At 38.5% G+C, this 24,180-nt stretch overlaps 1 protein-coding gene across 33 annotated transcripts in view; it reads left to right on the top strand.

Annotated features, from left to right (window-relative positions):
* Positions 1–24,180, top strand: part of Ncor1 (nuclear receptor corepressor 1) — a 146,267-nt gene that overhangs the window by 14,911 nt on the left and 107,176 nt on the right. For all 33 annotated transcript variants that reach the window (XM_027427202.2, XM_027427201.2, XM_027427194.2 and 30 more), the window contains exons 3-5: positions 8,118–8,257; positions 14,257–14,449; positions 21,449–21,631. In XM_027427202.2, the coding sequence (XP_027283003.1) occupies positions 8,118–8,257; positions 14,257–14,449; positions 21,449–21,631 (516 nt within the window). The remainder of the gene's footprint in view (positions 1–8,117; positions 8,258–14,256; positions 14,450–21,448; positions 21,632–24,180) is intronic.

The raw sequence follows: 24,180 nt of genomic DNA, 5'->3' as shown, positions 1-24,180 counted from the left end.
TCTTTCTGTTCCTAAGTTGACAATTTTTTTTTTTTTTTTTTTCCCAAGACAAGGTTTCTCTGTAGCTTTAGAGGCTATCCTGGAACTTGCTCAATAGACCAGGCTGGCCTTGAACTTGCAGTGATCCACCTGTCTCTGCCTCTCGAGTGCTGGGATTAAAGGTGTGTGCCACCACCATCTGGCTGGTTGACAATTTTTATCAAGATTAGGTGTTAAGTTTTATTTCTTCTTGCCCTAATGCTATCCATGTGATTACTGATATTCTGGATTATTGTGTTACTGTTTTGTTTGTGTAAATTATTACCACATGTGTCTTTGTGTGCTTGTGGAGGTCACAGGACGACTTGAAAGAGTAAGTTCCCTTAATTGTTCTTTTATCAGAAACAGTAGTAACCCAGCCTTTCAACTTTTCACTCTCTGCAAAGACTTAAGGGAACCAAATTCATGTTTAAGAAATCTTTTTGTTTTTAACTATCTCCTCTAGAAATCTTTAGAAACTTTGACTTCTCCAAACCTATCACTATGTCTTCAATAACCAGATTGTAGAGCCCATTTGAATACCCAGGGCTGTAGACATTAAAATCTAAGGATTGTCAGTTCTTTCTAACTCCAGAAAAATGTGTTATTTCTTAGGATTATTGCCTGTTACCTGTCGTGGTGGGTATCTTTTCATATCTGTGTTGCAATCCTCCGGAAGACCTGCCTCACCTCGCAGTTACTACTTCTGTAGATTTAGCTACTGTTCAAATTTCAGTGATCAAAAGACTTCTGGTATTTTCTTTGTTTTTGAGGGTATTATTACATATTTTTTTGAGGATAATATGTCTTCTACTTCAATGTTTTTAATCTATGTTTATTTTCTAGTATTATGGTGTGTATATGTATGATGTGTGTGAGTGCTGGAGGGTGTGTGCCATGGTGTGAGTGTGGAAATCTGAGGACAACTTTGAGGAGTTGGTTCTCCTCCCACAGTAGGTTCTGAGGGCTGAAATGAGGTAGTCAGGAATTTTGGGCAAGGGCTTTGCTTGTTGACTCATCCTTTCCACTCTTACTTTCATTTAAACTTTTTACTTCTTTCCTTGAACATAAATTTTTTTGGTATATTTAAAATGTTTAAATGATCCCCCCCTCCTTTTAAAGCTTACCACCTTTTAAAAATTTTATGTGCATTGGTGTGAGGGTGTCATCTCCCCTAGAACTGGACATACAGACAGTTGTGAGCTGCTATGTAGTACTGGGAATTGAACCCTGGGTTCTCTGGAAGAGCAGCCAGTGCTCTTACTGCTGAGCCATCTCTCCAGCCCTTTCTTTCAATTTTTACATTTTCAAATTTGTGAGGTTTCTTCTTAAGCAGCCTGTAAGCTATGCTTTTCTGTTACCTGCTTATAGAGAAGGTCTCTTTCTATTTGAGCCTTAGTTTACTTTTATCTGTTTATGATTTTCAGAACTTTTTCTTTATACAGAATCTACATAATGTAAAATTTTACATTCTAAAGCTTTGTATCACATGCGCTACCTAGAACAGTTCTATTACCTACATTCCTTTGGTATCCAATAATCTACTTTCTGTCCCAAGGAATTTTATCTTGTATTTCATGTAAATGAAATAATATTTTGTCTTTTGAGTCTGAATTAATAAACATAGCATCTATTTCTAGTATGTTCAATGTTTTATTTTTATAGGTGTATAGTATTGTATAGATGTAACATGTTTTGTTCATTCATTCATTGATAGACAGTTGTTTTCTTTTTCTCTTAAGTGGCTACTATAATTGTTCTGTGAGAATTTGTATTTAGACTTTTATTTATAGTTACATGTTTTTATTTATTTTGTCATTTTTTAATTGAGCTATACATTCCCCCCTACCCTCCTTCAATCCTCCCCTCTCCCCTTCCACACCCCCTGCCCCCCACACTCCCAGTTTACTCAGGAGATCTGGTCATTTTCCCCTTCCCAGGTGAATCCATGCATGTCTCTCTTAGGATCCTCTTTGTTTCCTAGGTTCTCTGGGGTTGTGGCCTGTAGTCTGGTTGTTCTTTGCTTTATGTCTAATATCCACTTATGAGTGAGTACATATTATATTTGTCTTTCTGGGTCTGGTTTACCTCACTCAGGATGACTTTTTCTGGTTACGTCCATTTGCCTGCAAATTTCAAGATGTCATTGTGTTTTATGGCTATTGTGTAATTATTGTGTAATTGTATCACATTTTCCTTATCCATTCTTCAGTTAAGGGGCATCTAGGTTGAGTCCAGGTTCTGGCTATTACAAATAATGCTGCTATGAACATAGTTGGAGCAAATGGGTATATGCCCAAAAGTGGTATTGCTGGATCTTGGGGTAGGTTGATTCCCAATTTTCTTTTTTGCTTTTTTCCTTTTGGTTTTTCGAGACAGGGTTTCTCTGTGGCTTTGGATGCTGTCTTGTTACTAGCTCTTGTAGACAGGCTGATCTTGAACTCACAGAGATCCACCTGTCTCTGCCTCCCTAGTGCTGGGATTAAAGGAGTGTGCCACCAACCCGGCTGATTCTCAATTTTCTGAGAAACCACCATATTGATTTCCAAAGTGGCTGTACAAAAGTTTGCACTCCCACCAGCAATGGAGGAGTGTTCCCTTTACTCTGAATCCTCTCCAGCATAAGCTGTCATCAAAGTTTTTAATCTTGGCCATTCTGACAGGTGTAAGATGGAATCTCAGAGTTGATTTGATTTGTATTTCTCTGATGACTAAGGATATTGAGCGTTTCCTTAAGTGTTTTCAGCCATTTGAGATTCCTCTGTTGAGTTCTCTTTTTGGATCTGTACCCATTTTTTTTTTTTAATTGGATTATTTGATCTTTTGATGTTTAGTTTCTTGAGTTCTTTGCTTATTTTGGAGCTAAGTCCCCTGTCAGATGTGAGGTTGGTAACGATCTTTTCCCATTCTGTAGACTGCCGTTTTGTTTTGTTGACCATGTCCTTTGCTTTACAGAAGCTTTTCAGTTTCAGGAGGTTCCATTTATTCAATGTTGCTGTCAGTGTTTGTGCAGTTGGTGGTATATTTAGGAAGTGGTCTCCTGTGCAGATGTGTTCAAGGCTACTTCCCACTTTCTCTTCTATGAAGTTTACTGTGGCTGGTTTTATGTTGAGGTCTTTGATCCTTTTGAACTTGAGTTTTTCACATGGCAATAGATAATGAATCTATTTGCATTCTTTTACATGTCGACATCCAGTTATGCCAGCACCATTTGTTGAAGATGCTTTCCTTCTTCCATTTTATACTTTTAGGGTTTTTTTTTTGTTTTTATTTTTGTTTTTTTTTTAGATTTTATTTATTTATTATGTATACAACATTCTGCTTCCATGTATATCTGCACACCAGAAGAGGGCACCAGATCTTATAACCGATGGTTGTGAGCCACCATGTGGTTGCTGGGAATTGAACTCAGGACCTCTGGAAGAGCAGTCGGTGCTCTTAACTGCTGAGCCATCTCTCCAGCCCCCAATTTTAGGGCTTTGTTGTTGTTGTTGTTTTGTTTTTTTGAGACAGGGTTTCTCTGTGTAGCTTTGCAGGCTATCCTAGCACTCGCTCTGGAGACCAGGCTGGCCTCGAACTCAACTCACAGAGATCCGCCTGCCTCTGCCTCGCGAGTGCTGGGATTAAAGGTGTGCGCCACCAGCAACCGGCCAGGTTGTCAGGTGTTTATAGGTGTGTGGATTAATATCAGGGTCTTCAATTCAATTCTATTGGTCCATCTGTCTGTTTTTATGCCAATACCAAGCTGTTTTCATTACCGCTCTTTAGTAGCGGTTGAAATCAGGGATGGTGATGCCTTCAGAAGTTTCTTTATTGTACAGGATTATTTTGGCTACCCTAGATTTTTTATTTTTCCATATAAAGTTGACTGTTGTCCTTTTCAAGGTCTGTGAAGAATTTTGCTGGGATTTTGATGGGTATCGCATTGAATCTGTAGATTGCTTCTGGTAAGATTGCCATTTTTATTATGTTAATCCTACCTATTCAAGAGCATGGGAGATCTTTCCATTTTTTTGATATCTTCTTCAATTTCTTTCTTCAAAGACTCAAAGTTCTTGTCATACAGGTCTTTCACTTGTTTGGTTAGAGTTATCCCCAAGATATTTTATGTTATTTGTGACTATTGTAAAGGGTGTTATTTCTCTGATTTCTTTCTCAGCCCATTTATCATCTGTATATAGGAGGGCTACTGATTTTTTTTTTTTTTTTGAGTTAATCTTGTATCCTACTACATTACTGAAGCTGTTTATCAGTTGTAGTAGTTTTTGGGGTCACTTACGTATACTATCATATCATCAGCAAATATCAAAAGTTTGAGTTCTTTTCCAATTTGTATCCCCTTGATCACCTTTTGTTGTCTTATTGCTCTAGCTAGAACTTCAAGTACAATATTGAATAGATATGGCAGCCTTGTCTTGTTCCTGATTTCAGTGGGATCGCTTTGAGTTTCTCTCCATTTTGTTTGATGTTGGCTTGCTGTATATTGCCTTTATTATGTTTAAGTATGTTCCTTGTATCCCTGATCTCTACAAGGCCAACTCTTTGTCTCATTGAATCTTTGAATTGTTTTCTTTGTTTCTATTTGATTGATTTCAGCCCTCAATTTGATTATTTCCTGTTGTGTACTCCTCGTGGGTGAGTTTGCTTCTTTTTGTTCTAGAGCTTTTGGTTGTTCTGTTAATTCACTAGTGTGAGATTTCGCTAGCTTCTCCATGTGGGCATTTAGTGCTATGAACTTTCCTCTTTCTGTGTCCCTTAAATTTGGGTATGTTGTGCTTTCATTTTCATCGAATTTTAGGAAGTCTTTAATTTTTTATTTCTTCCTTGACCCAGTAGTGATTCAGTTGAGTATTGTTCAACTTCCATGAGTTGATGGGCTTTCTGCAATTAGTGTTGTTGGATTTTAACTTTAAGCTATGGTGATTCAATAAGATACAGGAGGTTATTTCAATTTTTTGTATCTGTTGAGGTTTGCTTTGTTACGGAGTATGGGGTCAATTTTAGAGAAGGTTCCATGGGGAGCTGCGAAGAGGGTATATTCTTTTGTGTTTGGGTGGATGTAGATGTCTGATTGCTTTTTCTTGGTTTTCTTTAAGGGATTTGTTGATCCCTTCCAAATTTTTGTTTTTGTTTTTTTCCTTCATTTCTTTTCTTTCTTTTTTTTTTTTTGGCTTTCCGAGACAGGGTTTCTCTGTGGCTTTGGAGGCTGTCCTGGAACTAGCACTTGTAGACCAGGCTGGTCTCGAAATCACAGAGATCTGCCTGCCTTTGCCTCCCGAGTGCTGGGATTAAAGGCGTGCGCCTCCACCGCCCGGCCTTCCTTTATTTCTTTAGAGGAAACTCTTTAAGGGTCTCAGTCATCTTCATAAAATTATTTTTAGTGTCGTTTTTCTTCTCCTTCATCTGTGTTGGGATGTTAAGGTCTTGTTGCTGTAGAACCACTAGTGTCTGGTGCTGTATTGCTCTTTGTGTTGTTGAGTTTATTCTTACCTTGTTGTCTATGCATTTCTTCTTCCAGTCGATATAGGTGGAACCTGTGCTTCCCTTTCCTCCAGTTGGTGTAGCTGGGGGCTGTGGCTCAGCTGAAAGCTCCTTCAGGTGCCAACAGGACTGAGCCTCCAGTGATTGCTCCTCCAGGTGTAGAAGGGCCCAAGGCTCAGATGGTCTCTCCTCCCAGTGTAGGCAGGACCACGACTCTGGTGGTCACTCCTCCAGGTGCAAGCAGGGATGAGGCTGAAGCTTCAGTGGTCAGATAGTTTCTGATAGCCACTGCTGTCTCCCAGTGGGCCTAGAGGCACTTCTTAAGATAGTTTCTGGAAGCCACTGCTGTGGCTGCGCCTCTCACTCGACCACTGACACCCCCCATCCCCAAGTTTCTGTCCCTCCTCTCTCCCCCTCCCTCCCCTTATTTGTATTTTTAACTGCCCCTAGAATCCTTATATTTAGTGTTCTATCCTGTTTCTAGGAATCCTCAGACTGTATGGGTGATCCTGTTCCTATGAATGCTCAGACTGAATGCCTCGTTGCATATATATCTCAGTATATTCTGGGTTTTTAGTAAATCTGTGTTTAAATATTTGCTGTGTTTAAATGTTAAAAAATTAGTATGATTGAGTTAGCATGATTTTTTTTTTTTTTGGTTATTTGAGACAGGACTTCTGTGTAACAGCTCTGGCTGTCCTGAAACTCACTCTATATGTAGACCTGGCTGTGCTTGAAATCACAGAGATCCACCTGCCTCTGCTTCCTGGGTACTGGGTTTAAAGGTGTGCAACCACTGCCAGCCGTATTAGTGTGAGTTTTAAATCATTTAATTTATTATTTTAGTGTCACTATGTTTGTCTGTGCATATGACTGTAGTGCCCACAGAGATGAGAGGCATAAGAAACCTTTGGTGCTGGAATTACAGGCAGTTGGGGACAGCCCAACATGGGTGCTGTAAGAACAGTACATGCTTTGTGCTTTTAACTGCTGACCTATCTTTTCAAGCCTGATGGAGCTTTATTGCCTCCTCCCCCACAGCACCCTCCAAAACAAGAAAAGTAGAAGAAGAAGCAAACAACAATAACAACAAAAAATTCCCCACTGGATTAGTGATTCTCAGCCTGTGGTTGGCAAACCCCACAGGGGTCACATATCACATATGTGCATATCTGCATATCAGATATTTATGTTACTGTTCATAACAGTAGCAAACTTACAGTTATGAAGTGGCAATGGAATTTATGGTTGGGTATCACCACAACATCGAGGAATGAACAATATTAAATTGTCACAGCATTAGGAAGGTTGAAAACCACTGCACTAGATCAACACCTTCTTTTGGTCTCTGTGGGCACCAGGTCACATGGTATACAAAAATGTAGACAAAATATCCACATTACATTAGAAAAATGCAAAACCCAAATTCTCCTTTAATTGTGATGGAAGAAACTAGGACTCTTAACTAGTAACTTGATTTCTCTGGATTTCAGCTTCTTCATTTGTAAATAAACTTATATCTAAAGAGATAACCTCTATGTTTCTGTGAGCTAATTTATTTTGAACTTGCTACTGGAATGCTTATTTGCTTTCCATATTTTCTCTCTCTCTCTCTCTCTCTCTCTCTCTCTCTCTCTCTCTGAGATAAGGTTAAGGTCTAGGTCTAGCTATGTATCCTTGGCTAGCCTGGAGCTCCCATGTAGGCCAGGCTGGTCTTGAGCTCAGAGAACTGCTTGCCTCTGCCTCCTGATTGTTGGGATTAAAGGTGTGTGATTTCACACCCAATATCATTCATTCATTCATTCATTCATTCATTCATTCATTCATTTGTTGAGAGAGTGTCTTATTCTGCAGCCCTAGGCTGGCCGGGAGCTCAGTATGTATACCAGGCTGGCCTCAAACTCAAGGTAATACACTTGCCTTGGTCTCCTGATTTCTGGGATTACACATGCTCACTCTGAGATTTCAGACTAGATACATGAATTTGAGACTTATTTATGTGAGTAATATAGATTGGGAGTTATTATATATATTATTAGAGAGATCAATTAAATAGACATTGAAAATTTTAACAATAATAGTTAAAATGTTGAGCCAGGAAGATGCCCAAGCCTGACAACTTGAGTTCAATACCCAACACCCATATGGTGGAAGGGGAGAATTGATTGTCACAGGTTGTCTTCTGACTTCCACATATATGCCATGGCATGTGTACAACCTATACCCACTTCCACAATAAGTTAAATAAATATAAAAATTTTTAAATAAGGCATTGGAAAGATGGCTCAATGGTTAAGAGTGCTTGCTGCTCTTTCAGAGGACTGTAGTTGGGTTCCTAGCACTCACATCTATAATTTCAGCTCCAGCAGTTCTAACACTTTGTTAGCTCTGAGGGCATTCACCTGCATGTGTACATACATAAAACAGGGACTCACATATGCATAAAGGAAAAAAGAAGCTTACTAGAAATAATTAAGATGTTGGTGAAAAATTGGCTCATTAAAGGATTAAATTGTCATTGCTATTTGTTTTCATACTTGTTGGTTCTTATTGGTTTAAGTTTATGATGCTGTTCTTATTTGTAGTTAATAGTTAACTCACTATTATTTTAATACCAGGAGTTTGCAGTCCCTGACTATCGCTCTTCTCATATTGAAGTTAGTCAGGCGTCCCAGCTTTTGCAGCAACAGCAGCAGCAGCAGCAGCAGCTTCGAAGACGACCTTCCTTGCTTTCAGAATTTCATCCAGGTTCTGACAGGTAATGGTATTTCTTTTATGTTTGTACTTAGGGTTAATTGAATTACATCATTTACTTATCATTTTTAATTTTTCACTAACAAAGCTGTAACTGGTCTTTTATATAGATTGTGTTTTGAGTCTTGTATTGGTTTTCTTTGAATTCTAGATCTTCCTTTTCAGTCTCCCATGTGCTTGTGGATTACAGGTCTCTGCCATAACACCTGGCTTACATCTCTGATTTTGTTGTTCCATTAAAAAATTATATGATTACATTTTGAATAAAAACTTTCTTGCTTTCCTTATGTATATGACAGCATGCCATGTATAACGGTTCATATGTATACGTTAGAAGACAACTTGGTGGTTGGAATAAGTTTTCTCCTTCTACCTTATGAATCTTAGGGATCAAACTAAGGTTGTCAGGCTTGGTGGCAGTCATCTTTATCTGCTGAGCCATATATCTCCAGCTCCGTTTTTTTGTTTGCTTTGAGATAGGATCTCACTTGTAGTCTTGGCTGTTTTAGAACTTGCTGTGTAGACCAGGCTGGCCTCAATTTCAGAGATCTGCCTTCCTCTACCCCCTGAGTGACACTATGCCTGGCCCATTAGTTTATTCTTTTATGATTTTATCCATATATACTTGTATTAAGGTACTACCTCCTCTTTCCTATTTCTCTCCCATTTCTGCTGGTTCCCTCTCCTTCCTGCAAATCACTTTCCCCTATCTATTAGTTTGGCTTTGTTTTGTGTTTCATAATTTTACTAGTGCCATCTGTGTCTCAACCCCTAGAGCCTATGAGCTCACTAGTGGGTATGCAACTAGATACTTGGAAGATGGTATTTTTGTAGCTTCTTTCCCCATTCTCTGGCTATTGCATTATTTCTATCTTCTCTTCTACAGTATTCTCCAAACTTTAGGGGGGTGATATAAATGTCTTGTCTTTATTCTCACATGTTTTGCAGTCATGGATCTTTGTGTTTGTCTCCATTTGCTATAAGAAGAGGACTCTGTTTAAGCTTTTGTCTGTGGGTATAAACAGATTTTAGGAGATTTTTGATGCGATGTCAGTTCAGCTAAGTGGCTACTTTAGGTTCTCCTGAAGGGTCTAAGACCTTTTCAGTCATGGGTTTGAACCAAACATACAGTATTAGGTATGAAACTCCCTCTGTAGAGCAAGTTCCAAATCTAATTAGGTCCAGGTTCATAGTTCATGGTCTGGGCAATGGAGTGTTGAGGGAAGCTGGGAGATTAAAGAAGATGTACAGAGTGGCTGACAAATAATACATAGTTTATTATAGGCAAGAGCATTCACCCTTGGTCCCAAGGACGTTTTATAGAGAACCACACAAAAGTGGCTTCTTTCCAGAAGTGGTTACAGTTATCTTTTGTATAACAGTTATCTTTATTGTTTATTCATGGTTCTTTGAACATACTGTAGTAGTAGTGGCCATTTGAACTTAATCATTCCTGGTATCCATACCAGTGCCATGTTACCTAAACTTCTATCTGGCTCTTATGGCCTCTATTCACTTAGTTGTTATCCCAGTGATATTCCTGTTACCATCTCACCAATTAACACATCTTGCCTGATAGGTTGATCTGGTTTGTAGATTTAGAAGCTGGATTAAACTATCAATGCCTTTACCCTACAGTTCACCTGCATTGCACCATCTGGCACCATGAGATCCAGCCAGTAGAGACAAATCTTCCAGCCCAGTTTCAACCTGCTTTCTCTACACCTTGTACCCAAGGTTTATTATGTCTACAGCAATAGGATCACACCAGCTAGTTTTGGTGGGTAGCCAAGAGCAAGCAAGAGCTTGTATTGTTTTGGTGACCTCTGGAGCCTCTCCCACAAAGACATCCCACATTTACCACTGGGATTTTTGTTTAGGGACCCATTGCTTCTTTCTTGGACCTGTGTTGTCTAGTCTCAGGGCTCCTGCCTTCATACTTTCCTTTGTGTTTTAATCGATAATAGGTTACCTTGTGTTTTTATCATACCCTCTTTATTTGACTTTTACCCCTCATCCCCATTCCCTTGCCTCCCTCATCCCCATTCCTCTCTTTGTTGATAGTTTCCACTTTTAACATCCTCCCTCCCCATTTAACATATATGATACTCTCTTGATTGCCTCCCAGTGACTTCCATACCATTGTTCCTGTTCTGGTTTCTTAGGTACTCCAGATAAACACAAAACAAAAGACTCAGGGTCCAGATCCATATATAAGAGAAAACATGTGATGTTTGTCTTTCCAAGCCTCGGTTACCTCACTCAGTATAATTTCCAGTTCCATCCATTTTCCTACAAGTTTTATACTTTGATTTTTCTCCATAGTTGCATAAATATTCATTATCCATTTATCAAACAATAGACATTTGGGCTGGCTCTGTTTTCTAACTACTGTGAGTAGAGCTTCAATGAACATGGGTGTGGAAGTGTCTCTATTGTAGGATATAGATTCCCTAAGGCTTATGCCTAGGAGTGGTATGGCTAGGTCATGTGGTAGGTCCGTATCTGCTTTGTTGAGGAATCTCTAGACTGATTTCCAAAGTGGCTATCCAAGTTTATACTACCAGAGTGTAGAGTATTCTTTAAAATTTTACACACGCACACACACACACACTTATATATTTTCACTCTTGAAGTTGTTGGTTGAAAAGTAAATTTCATTAGGGGGCTTGGGACATCTCTCAGTGATACAGCACTTGCTAGGTAAGGTTGAGGCCTTCAGTTCTATCTCCAGCACAGGAAAAAAAAATATTGTGTATATTTAAGTATGTAAAGAATGTTTCTGAAGAATATATGTAGATAATACAAAGAACACTGTACTAGAACAACTTAACATACCAATTGTCATCTTTTGTGGTGGTAAGAATCTATTCTTGTAGTTAGCAAGAATCCCAAATGCAGGAGCTGGAGAGGTTAAAAACACTTGTTGCTTTTGTAGAGAACCCTGGTTCATTTTCTAGTACCCACATGGTGACTCACAACAACCCATAACTCCAGTTCTAGGGATGCCAATCTCCTCTTGTAACCTCCATGAGTATTAGACATACAGTGGTGAACATGCAGGCAAAACACTCATATATATGAATAAAATAAATCTTTTTTTCTTGTGGTATTTTTAAGACAGTCTTACTATGAATCTCTGACTGTCTTGGAACTCAATATGTAGACCAGGTTGGCGTTGAACTCAGAGTGCTGCCTGCCTCTGCCTCCCGAGTGCTAGATTTGCCACCACCACCTGGCAATTTTTTTTTTTTTTTGTCTATTGAGACAGGGTTTTTCCTGTCTCGGCTGTCCTGGAACTAGTTCTGTAGACCAGGCTGGCCTCGAACTCACAGAGATCCTTCTGCCTCTGCCTCCTGAGTGCTGGGATTAAAGGTGTGTGTCACTACCACCTGGCAAATAAATCTATATAAAAACCTCTGTATTGAATAAACGAATCCCAAATACAGTATAGTTTATTGCCTTCATTCCTAGTTTTGTGCATTAGATATTTGGACTTACCCATGCATTATATCTTCTGTTTTATAAGTTCTGACTATGTCTCCTTCCTTCCTCCCTCCCTCCCTCCCTCCCTCCTCCCTCCCCTCCCCTCCCCTCCCCTCTTTTTTTTTTTTTTTTTTTTTTTTTTTTTGCGACGGAGTTTCTCTTTGTAGCCCCATCTGTCCTGGAACTCAATCTGTAGACCAGGCTCTCCTTGAAGCTCAGAGATCGACCTGCCTCTGCCTCCTGAGGGCTGGGAATAAAGGCGTGTGCCACCACAGCTTGCTACTTGTTTTATGTTTTTTTGTATATGGGTGTTTTGCCTTCATGTGTGTTTGTGCATCATATGTGTGCAGTGCCTACAGAGTCCAGAAGAGGGCACTGAATCTCTTAGGACTGTAGTTATAGACAATTGTAAACTACCTGGGTCTGTAGATATCTTCAGCCAGCCCTGGGCCATGAGGACCAAGGTGAGCCTGTGACTGTCTTTCACCTGCATGGGCTTTGAGGACCCAGGTGGGCCTCCAGCAGAAACCTTTGAGTTTGATATAAATTCATTTTATTTATTTTTGTATTCATGGCTTGAGATTTTGTTAGAAAAAAATCATTGCCAAGGCCAATCAATGCCTGCCTTAGAGTCTTCCTTCTGTGTTCTCTGTTTGGGATGTCATCGTTTCCAGCCTCATTTTCAGTTGATTTTTTTCTATATTGTTATGTCTAATTTCATACTTTTTTGTGAGTAGAAATCCAGTTTTTCCAGCATGATATACCAAAGAAACTATTTTTTCTTGCCATGCTTGTAAAAAGTTAGTTTACCATATATTTTTAGAAATATTTTTGGCCTTTCAATTCCTTTCTGGTAGTCTGTAAGTTTTTAGGTTTTTTTTTTTTTTTTGGATAGGTTTTCTGTCCTGGCCTTTAATTCCAGCACTCTGGAGGCAGAGGCAGGTTTCAAGGAGAGCCTGGTCTACAGAGTGAGTTCCTGGACAGCTATGGCTGTTACACAGAGAAACCCTGTCTCAAAAAAACAAAACAAAATATACTATTATTGGCAGAAATTTGAAAAGATTCAGGGAATGATAGAAGAATCTGGAATGACTTGGCCTCTCATTTCCTATCTTTACTCCTTAAAGAGACAGTGTTGAAAAGGAAAGGAAATAATTAAAATCATCAGATTTTAATGGGTGATGGCAAACAGCTTGTTGAGAATTTCCATTATTCCACCTGGTTTCTCAGCAGCTGCATGATGGGTATTTATAATATGTCAATTTGTACAGTAATAGGCTATCTAGGAGTGCTTTACATGTCTGTCACAGTAGATCAGAATTCTCAACAGAGGTTGTTAGAACAAGACTGAGTTTTTCTCTTTTTTTTCCTGCATAGTGTGGAAAGTAAGATAGCCATATCAATTACACGTTCTAGCCCAGAGCAAACAAGCACATGACCTTTAACAAGACAATGACAAGGAAAACTTTCTTGGACAGTTTCACACTGAAGAGAAGGGCTGCCACAGTGCCCATGAGCAAGAGGAAATAGAGGGACACATGTTACTGGTTAAATTATTAAAGTTCAAGGATAAGTGAAAGACTCAGAGGAATTCAGGTAGCAATACAGGTTCTTACTAGGGTGGAATAGTGTTTGGTTCTATAGTGTTTGAATAGAGCTCAGTTAGTGGTGGGAGATAGTGAAGCAATAGCTTAAAATCTTGAGAAAAAGAAATTAAGATCCAAGAATATTATACCAGACAAAATTAAGCCTTAAAGCAGCAGGTAGGTATTTTTAGACATGAAAACATTGAGCGTCCAAAACTTATTATAGAATTTGTAGGTGATGGCATCCAGCTAAACAAAGAATGAAAGCCAAGGTAAAGGACCAATGGTTATAAGCCTATGTAAATTTTAAAAATCCATATTAAGCAATGTTATATTGAATTAAAAATTTAATAATGGATCTCTGTAGCTTTGGAGCCTGTCCTGAAACTTACTCTGTAGATCAGGCTGGCCTCTAACTCAGAGATCTGCCTGCCTCTGCTTCCCAAGTGCTGGGATTAAAGATACGCAACACCACCACCTGGCTAAAATAAGTCTTAAAAAAAATCTGTGTATGTGCATGTGCACACGAGTATGGGCAAGTGGCCAGTGTTACCTAGGTTCTGGTGATGCTGTGCTTTCATTTCTAAATTTGTCTATAGAACTTCCTCATCTTTTCTAAGAGACATGCAGTTACAAGTGTTAATATTTTTCAGGTGAGGCTCAGGTGTGTCTAGGCTTTTGACATTGTGACATGATTTCATTATCTACAAATGTTTTATGCTTCATGCATAGCTATCCTGGGATGCATATGGTGTATGGATAATGAGTTGTGCGTGCCTGGATATTATTCTGGCATAGGTAGAGGGAGCAGCAATTTACCTTGAATGTAAGCATAACCTTTCATTCACTATGAAGTCTCTCTGGGGTATTGGTAAGGCTAAATGTCACTTAACTTATTTTCAGGTGTTTTTTTCTTTTATTTTTGTATTAGGCCTCAAGAAAGAAGAACTGGATATGAACAGTTTCACTCAGGTCCCTCACCAGTGGATCATGATTCCTTGGAGTCCAAGCGGCCACGCCTGGAGCCAGTTTCTGATGCCCATTTCCAGCGTGTTAGTGCTGCGGTTTTACCTTTAGTTCACACGCTGCCAGAAGGGTTGAGGTCATCTGCAGATGCTAAGAAGGTAACTGTTTGTGTTCTTGCTCGTCGAACTTAGGTCTATAATGTTTAACCATATTTCAGACACAGTGCCTAAAAGAAAGCCCACAGCAGCCTCTAAAGGTTAGTGCTATGAGGTTAGTTAGTTAAGCAAAACTATAAACCACAGACTAAGTGCTCTAGATTTTAGTTAGCACCTTTGACTTTTTGGTAAGTGAAAACAGGTTGAGCTGTTCAATAAAGAAGTCTTTTCTGACTGATTCACATGCATTTTGTGTTGGTTTGCTATACCGAAAAATGTGATCAGAGGTGCTGAAGACTGTCAGGTTTGTCAAGTTTATCTTATTTGTGTGGTGGCAGGGAGGGCTTATGCATGTTGATGGAGGTCAGAGGACAAATTTCAGAGTCAGTTCTCTCCTTCCACCTGTGTGTCCCAGGGATTGAACTCAGGTCATGTGGCTTCTCAGCAAGCACCCTTACTGTCTGTGTTTTGTGTGTTAGAAAATTTTTTCTCCTTCTCTTTGAGATAGGGCCTCCACATCCAGCCCAGATGGTCTGGAACTCACTGTGTGGCTCACAGAAATCCTGCCTCTGAATTCTCAGTACTCCACCATGCCTGGCAAGTTTTGTCAATTTTTTTGGGGATGGGGGGAGACAGGGTTACTCTGTGTAGATTTGGAGCCTATCCTGGCACTCGCTCTGGAGACTAGGCTGGCCTCAAACTCACAGAGACCCGCCTGCCTCTGCCTCCCGAGTGCTGGGATTAAAGGTGTCCGCCACCAACGCCCGGCAGTTTTGTCAATTTTTAAACAGTCCTTTTAATTTATTGACATATAATACATAGTTACATGGTTACATAGGATAAAGTTTTATCTAAGGTTTGACTATTTATGATTTTTGTCTAAAGAAAATGGTCCTGGAGTTATATAACTATTGCATACTTAAGTTTTGGGGCTGATTTCCTAGTACTGCAGAAACCAACCCTAGCAGTTGTTGCTGGGCTTATTTATTTTTTTGGTTTTTCAAGACGGTTTCTCTGTGTAACAGTCCTGGCCGTCTCTTTGACCAGGCTGGTCTTGAACTCACTGAGATCTACCTGCCTCTGCCTCCCACGTGCTGGTGTGTGTGTGTGTGTGTGTGTGTGTGTGTGTGTGTGTGTGTGTGTGTGTGTGTGTGTGTGTGTGTTTTCTTTTAGTGTTTTCAAGACAGGGTTTCTCTTTGTAGCTCTGTAGACCAGGCTGGTCTCGATCTCACAGAGATCCACCTGCCTTTGCCTTCTGAGAGCTGGGATTAAAGTCATGTGCCACCACCACCTGTCTGCTGCTATTGTTTTTTTAAAGAAAGAAAAGAAAAAACGATTTTGAAAGAAAAAAAATTTTCTGTAATTTATAACTTGTCTATGACAACCTCCTGTTCTCATTAGTTGTTAACAAAAGCTGGTTATAGTTCAGTGTATAGTGTGATATTTTTGATATTTGTACATTGTGGAATGATTACATCAAATAGTTTACATATCTATCACTTTATGTACTTATAATTATTTTGTGTCATTAACAACTAAAATCTTAGCAGCTTTCAAGTATATAATACGTTATTAATTATAACTAAATCACTGTTAGGTAACTGCTTTAAATATTAAATATTTTTATGACATTTTGAATGATATATTAACTTATGACAGTTTTTTTTAGATAATTTCCCCCCCCCAGATTAAATAATTACTTTTCTTCTGTGAATATTTGTTTCTGTTATGTTATTGTTATATTGCTGTGGATATAGTTTTAATTGTTTTTCATCTCATTCAGTATGTACATTAGCAGATGTTTAACATGAGAGGATATTTATTTTAGAGTAAACAATTTAAGAAACTTCAATAGTGAGACATTAACTTTTTCTTTTTTGTGATGTGAGGGCCTTGTATACTACTCTAGCATTGAGCTATGTTTCTATGCTTGTCACCTTTTTACTAATATATATTAATGGTTTCTCAATATCATTTTGTCTTCAACAATTTTAAATAACATTTTAATTTTAAATAACATTGTATGTGTGTGTATGTCTGGATGTGGACATGTGAGTGTAGATAGCTGAGAAAGCCAGAAATGGACATCAGACCTTCTGGAACTGGAGTTAACAGACATGGCATGAGTGAGTTCTAGGAGCCGAACTTGGGTCCTCTGCAAGAGCAGTGTGCATTCTAACCACTGAGGCATCTCTCCCATTTAAGGGTAAATTATTTTTATTGCAGTGCACATGTGTTCGTGGATCCTGTTAAACTCAGGTTGTAAGGCTTGTTAATATATGCCTTTACCTGCTTTGCCAGGTCTTTGGCCTGGCTGGTCTCAGATTTGTAGTAATCCTGCCTCTGCTTCCAAAGTGCTTGGATTACATATGTAAGCCACCACACTCTGCTGCTTGTTTTAGTTTTACACAGAGAAGTAAATCTTTGTTGAGTACTTGATACTCTAGTGTTTCTCAGGGTTTACTGGTATTTTGGTTTTATAATTGTCAATGCTTCAGATGCTTGTTTGTATGAATGGCAGAAATATGGTTAGGACAATATCACATTTTTTTTGGAAATTTTGAATTAATCCCAACTCAAAATTTAATTAGTGACCCCCTCTCCCTAGTGCTTTCTAAGACAAGCTCTCATAGCCCAGGCTGGCCTCAGATTTGCTTTCTGGACAAGACTGGCTTTGAACTCCTAATCCTCCCACTTCTCTCTCCAGTGCTAGGATTAGAGGCCTGAGCCGCCATGCTTGTCCTCAGTTAATTTATTCTGAAACTCAAACCAGCAGCTGGGCCAGTAATGTCTAAAACCAAACATTGTAACACAGTGTAAAGATACATTCATTTGATATCTGTCAAGTAATGAGAGTATGGAAATATTTAGTTTTTATTTCTATAATTAAACCATTTTGTTTCTATCTGGTTAGAAAACTTTGTATAGTGAAAAGATTGCAATTTACACAGTAATCTCTCCTCACACCCCCCCCCCCCTTTTGGTTGTTTGAGACAGGGTTTCTATATGTACTCCTGTCTGTCCTGGAACTCATTCTGTAGACCAGGCTGGCCTCAAATTTAGAGATTCACCTGCCTCTTCATCCTGAGCACTGGAATCAAAGGTGTGCGCCTCCACTGCGCAGCAACTTTTTTTTTTTTTGTTTATGTGTATGGTGTCTGTTTGTGTGTGTGCATATATACATATTTGCATGTGTGAGGGCTTGTGTATGAGTGTGTATGTGATGTGGGGCCAGAGGCTGATGTTGGGTGCCTTTCTTGATAGCGTTCTACTTTATTTACTGAGGTGGGGTCTTTCACTACCCATTCAGATAGTCTACTTAGCCAGTTTCCCCTGGGAAATCCTGTCTCTGCTTTCTGAACTTTGTGGTTATAAGTAGTTTACCACACCTGATTGGCTATTGTGCATGTATGCTGGGTATCTGAATTCCTGTCCTCATTCCCTCCCCACTCCCTAAACAGGGTCTCTCTGTGTAGCCCTGGCTGTCCTGAACTCATTTTATAGATCAGGCTGGCTCTGAACTCAGAGATCTGTCTTCCTGTGCCTCCTAAATGTTGGGATAAAGATACGTGTCACCACCACCCAGTCTGTCCTTACATTTGCATAGCAAGTGCTCTAAATATTGAGCCATCTACCAGCCTCAACATATAGTAGTCCTGAATCTAAGCCCAAGTGTTTCAGGCAATGGTTTTGTAGGGTGGTATCTGCATTGCAAAGTGCACATGTATGTTCAGAACCCAGCTGGAGTAAAACTGTGAGATGCAATATAGCAAACACTGCCAGAAACCTCATTCATTACACATTTTGGATTAATTTTTTATTATTATGCACTCAGATACCTTTTGTTATTAACAAATTTTTCATGATCTTCCATTTAATTATCAATCCCATACATACTTTTTTATACTTTCAAAATTAATTTAAAAGACAGGCTGTGGTGTGTGTGTGTGTGTGTGTGTGTGTGTGTGTGTGTATGTATTTATTTTCAAGTAGTTCAGCCAGAAAGGAAACAAAAACTCTTGTATAATGAGAAAGCAAGTATAGCAAAAAAGTAGTGAACCTACAGAAAGGGTAGATGAATATCATGTGCTTTTGTCTTTCGTTTTAATTGTTGAGCTTATATATTGACTGGGCACAAGCTCTTTGTGATAAGGTAGTAATTAGGTGAGCCTCTGGGAGTTGTGAGATATACCACAGCAGATGGACTATCAGTGTTACAGTGTTTGGGGTTCACAAGAAAGACCTGCTGCACTAAGAGGAACAAAATTTAAATATAGCATCTTCTGACACAGAGTTAATTATCTCGTATATAATTTATAGATGTAGGAAGATCTTAAAACTCATTAAAATGTGGCATGCTCATTGTATATGAGTTATTTTCATTTTATAGTTGAGAAATCATGCTATTAAAACTTCATTACCTTAGGTTATGGCTCCTGAGTTGGAATGAAAACCCAGGATCCCTCTAATGCCTTCCTGTACTTCATGGTCTATCTACTCTGTTTCCTCCTTGCTTTATATCCTTTCTCTCTTTGTAGTTTTAAAAATAAATCCCAAGCATATGATTAAAAATGTAGACACAAACACATGCTCCCTCTCCCCAAAAAGGAAGTCCAGTTCTCATTCTAAGTAGCTATCAGGCTGTTCCAGTACAAGACTGTAAGCTCAAATGGAGACATTCATGAAATTTGTCTTTCGTTAAATATTTTTTGCTGTTTATCCTGAAAGGGAGTCAGTAGGGAATTAGTGATTTGTAAGTGTTTAGAGTATGTATAAAAGAAGTTTTAGAACAAGCTTTTTTTTTTTAATTATTTATTATGTGTACAGTGTTCTGCCTGCATGTCTGCTTACAGGCCAGAAGAGGGCACCAGATCTCATTGTAGATGGTTGTGAGCCTCCATGTGGGAGGGAATTGCTGGGAATTGAACTCAGGACCTTGGAAGAGCAGTCAGTGCTCTTAACCTCTGAGCCATCTCTCCAGCCCTAGAACAAGTTTTTAAAAACATTTTCATAATATGTTGGTCAGAATACATATCTCTGTGACTCAAACTATCTCATATGCATGTTGTAGGAAAATGAGTTTTTGCATTGGGCAGTGGTGGCTCATGCCTTTAATCCCAGCACATGGGAGGCAGACGAAGGGGGATCTCTGTGAGTTCAAGACCAGCCTGGTCTACAGAGTGAGTTCCAGGACAGCCAGGACTACACAGAGAAACCCTGTCTTGAAAAACAAAAACAGAAAATGTTTTCTCTGAATATTAATATTTCAAAGTTCTTAGAAATAAATTCTCATAGTTACAAAGAAATTTTCAAAAGAAAATTTAAAAATTCTGTATTCTTTTTTGCAAATATTAACTAGCTGATTTGCTATATCTTATTCAATTTTGATAAAGATTTGAATTTTCTGCAGTGATGCCATAAAGACACATTCCTTTGTCCTTTTTACTTTTGAAGGTTGATGGCAGTAGTCACAGCCAAAATTTGATTGATTTTTTTATTGTAAGAAATGTAATCCTTGGGAGCCCATTTCACATAGAGGGATACTCCCTCTGTCTAGACACACAGGGGAGGGCCTAGGCCCTATCCCAAACAATATGAGACTCTGAAGATACCCCCCCCATGGAAGGCCTCACTCTCCCTGGGGAGCAGAAATGGTATGTGATAGATAGGGTGTTAGTGGGGGAAAGGGGAGGAGGGCAGAGAGAGGGAACTGGGATTGACATGTAAAACAATCTTGTTTCTAATTTAAATAAAAAAATGGAGAAAAATTTAAAAAAACACTACAAACTGCTGTAACTAAAAAAAAAAAAATGAAATGTAATTCTCTTTTGAAGCCATCGAACCCAAGAATTTACATTTTAATAGAGGAAGCGTGAAGCAGCTGGAGTTCATGTACAAAATGCAAATGTATTGGAATGAAAAACTGTATTATTGATTATAGTAGAATTATTACTATTTTTGTTAAAGCTTTTTTTTATAGAGTTCTACAGGTTTAGGGTATGGCTATGATTTTATTTTGCCTAGAATACCTTTTACATTATATGCATACTGTTATGAGGATTTTTAGCATTACAGATGTTTTAGCTGAAATTTGTATACCAAAATATTTTGGGACAGTGATTTTTTTTTCCTAGTGCACTCATGGTTCAGAACTATTGATTTTCTTCTTTTTTTAATGGTTAGTCATTGTTTGCTATGTTTTAGGTTCTGTTGCCTTTTTAACTATTCTTGTTCTGACCTTTTTATGGCCTAGGGAAAACTAGTACCCCTTTCCAAAACTTACCTGTTTAATAAACTGCTTGTATGTTTATCTTAGACTGGAAATTGTGTGTGTGTGTGTGTGTGTGTGTGTTGTGATGAGGTAGTAGAGTAGTAGATTTTTGTAGGGGGATTGCCATTCTCTGTTATTGGATCACTGCTAGTTTGTGAGTAGAATGGGATAAAGATTTTTTCTTGATGAATGTGCAGAAAGATGTTTTATGCTAAAGAAATGGCACATGTGTTGTAGTGTGACTTCCATACCTCAATTTTGGTTCTTGGAAATACTGAAAACATTTTGGTGCTAGAGATTGAGCTCAGGGCCTCACCATGCTGAACATGTACCCCATTACCAAGTTATGTCGATATACATAGAACCCCCAAAACTTTTTTGATAGGAACTCTTGGTAAGGTGGATGGACACACACAATCTTAAAAAATAGTAATGAATGACATTTCCAAGCTATAAAAGTAGTATAAATTTTGTGTGTTTTGTTTTATGTGTATTCGAAAGTATGTGTGACTATGAGAATTCATTACCATTAGAGAACTAGCACATGGCTGTTGAAGGGTAGGGATGGTGTCTGTGTATGTCACCCCAAGAGCAGTAGTTGACATATTCACTGTCTTCATTTACCAGACCCTGCTGTGTTTTAAATTTTACATTTTCTGTTAAGACAGTCTTTATGCTAACATTGGCTGTTCGTGAGAAAGAAATTGTTGTTTATGATTTTTCTTCTAAAGGACCCTGCATTTGGAGGCAAACATGAAGCTCCATCTTCTCCACTGGCTGGGCAAACATGTGGAGATGATCAAAATGCTTCACCTTCAAAGCTTTCAAAGGAAGAGTTAATACAGAGTATGGACCGGGTAGATCGAGAGATTGCAAAAGTAGAGCAGCAGATCCTTAAACTGAAAAAGAAGCAAGTAAGTACTGCACTCCTTGCTTAACACAGTCTGTGTCCTAGAAGTTGGTATGGAAAGCAGCTATGCTTTTTTATCTGCCTTGTATTCTGCTTACTCTTCATTGCTGTTTGTTTCTTTAGTTTCAACCCTCTATTTCTCCTGCTATACTATACTGTATGGTGTCTGTTTGTATTAGATAGTAAGGTTACTAAAACGCTAATTTATTTTATATCCTCAGTGGCAGCACAATTTGCCTACCAGTTTGTGCTTATTCTTGTCTTTACAAGATAGCTGTCCTCCCTCCCCCAATTTGCATGTGAAATAGTTTTAACTAATTTGCATTATTTTGGTTAGGAATGAGGCTGAGCTAATTTTCATGTTATGCCTTCTGTATTTATTATGTGCAGATATTCTATTTTTTTTTACTGTTAAAATTCCCTAGCATATCATTTCATTTTTGCCAGTAGTTTTATTTGAGGAGGTAGTTGGATGTTTTTTGTTTCTGAGATAAATTCTTATTGATTATGTTGCCGAGGTTGACAACACTAAATAGGTTCAAATGATCCCCCTTCTTCATTTTCTGACTAGCTTGCACTGTAGATTCATTCTATCAAAACTGGATCAGTGAAGCACCTTCTAAAACTGAGATGTAAAATACTTTCAAGGTGCGCAATTAAGTACTTGTAATATATTTATAAATTTTGTAGGTTACTATTAATCTAGAACATTTTTGTGATTTCTATCAGAAACCTGTTGTTCATTAGTACTGTTTGTTTCTAACTCTTCCTATCTCCTGGAATCGACTTGTCTATTTTTGTTTGTATCAATTACCTGTTAAGCTAAAATGAAGCCTATGATGTATTTTCAAGAATTGCCTGTGATGTATTTGCATCAACATTTTAAAATTGTTACTAAATTGATTCTATTGTAGAACCATACCATATTATATTCATCTATTTATTAGTTGATAGGCATTTGGGTTGTCTCTATCTTTTTTAAAGTTTTATTTCTTATTTACATATATGTGTATGGGTGCCTTTTTGGCCCAGAAAGTGTCCGATTCCTAGTGGGCAGGAGTTACAGGTAGTTATGGGCTTCCTCATGTGGGTGATGGGAGCTAAATTCTCCAGCCTCAGATCTACTTAAATTTCTCTTTTAACTTTTAAGCTTTATTATAAAAACAATGTAAGTAAAAAACACAAACTGAAATTAGCCAGTTTTCTTCCATGGCTACTTTTTTTTTTTTTTTAAATTATGCTGTCACATTCTTCATGTACCTGTTTTTATGTGAATTTGTTTTTTCAGTCTTCTTGGATATATATATATATATATATGTGTGTGTGTGTGTGTGTGTGTGTGTGTATGTGTATATGTATATATGTATATGTATATATGTGTATATATATATATGTATATATATGTACACACACACACACACACACACACACACACACACACACACACACACACACACCCACCCACCCCTAGGAGTAGAATTGTTGGGTCATATGGTAAAAGCAAGTTTAGACATTTTAGGAACTGTGAAACTGCTTGTAATTTATGATGGTTTTCCTTGTTCTTTTTTTTTTTTTTAAGCATTAGTTTTCTCCCCTCTTCCTACCCTAGTTTTGTTGTCTTAGCTAAGAACCTATGCCAAATCAAAAGTCATGAAATTTAGTGCCTTTTGTTGTATAAATGTTACTGTATTTTTGTTTGTTTGTTTTGTTTTGTTTTGTTTGTTTGTTTTTCGAGACAAGGTTTCTCTGTGGCTTTGGAGGCTGTCCTTGAACTAGCTCTTATAGACCATGCTGGTCTCGAACTCACAGAGACCCGCCTGCCTCTGCCTCCCGAGTGCTGGGATTAAAGGAGTGTGCCATCACTGCCTGCTTTGTCTGCAAATATTTTAATAATAAAAGAATGTTAAGTTTTATTCACAAAGAAGTGCTTGTTTTACATTTGTTTGCTAGTTGTGTAGTTTTTCTCCTTTTAATCTCTTAGTTAATCTCTCAGTGAGCCTCAGTTTTAGTCTTCCTTTTGAATTACCTGTGCATCTCTAGGTTTAGCTTTATTTGTGCTGCATTGTCATTGGGTGGGGGGGGTGGTTCAAGACAGGATCTCACTGTGTAGTCTGGGAACTCACTCTGTAGACCAGGCTGGCCTGGAACTCACAGAGATCCACCTGCCTCTACCTCCCGAGTGCTAAGATTAAAGGCGTGCACCACCAATGCTTGGTGCCTTTTTTTAAAATAAAGGTCATGCTTTTGTATTTTGTTTTTTTGTTTTAAAGATTTTATTTATTTATTACGTATACAACATTGTACTTCCACATATATCTGCACACCAGAAGAGGGCACCGGATCTCATAACGGATGGTTGTGAGCCACCATATGGTTGCTGGGAATTGAACTCAGGACCTCTGGAAGAGCAGTCAGTGCTCTTAACTTCTGAGCCATCTCTCCAGCCCGGTTTTTTGTTTTTAATATTTATTTATTATGTATACAGTGTTCTGGCATATGTGCCTACACCCCAGAAGAGGGCACCAAACCTCATTACAGATGGTTGTGAGCCAC

Source organism: Cricetulus griseus, chromosome 7 (genome assembly GCF_003668045.3).
Source record: "Cricetulus griseus strain 17A/GY chromosome 7, alternate assembly CriGri-PICRH-1.0, whole genome shotgun sequence".
In the NCBI taxonomy this organism is placed as follows: Eukaryota; Metazoa; Chordata; class Mammalia; order Rodentia; family Cricetidae; genus Cricetulus; species Cricetulus griseus.
The sequence above is the reverse complement of the archived record's forward strand: the minus strand, read 5'-3'. Positions and strand labels throughout refer to the sequence as shown.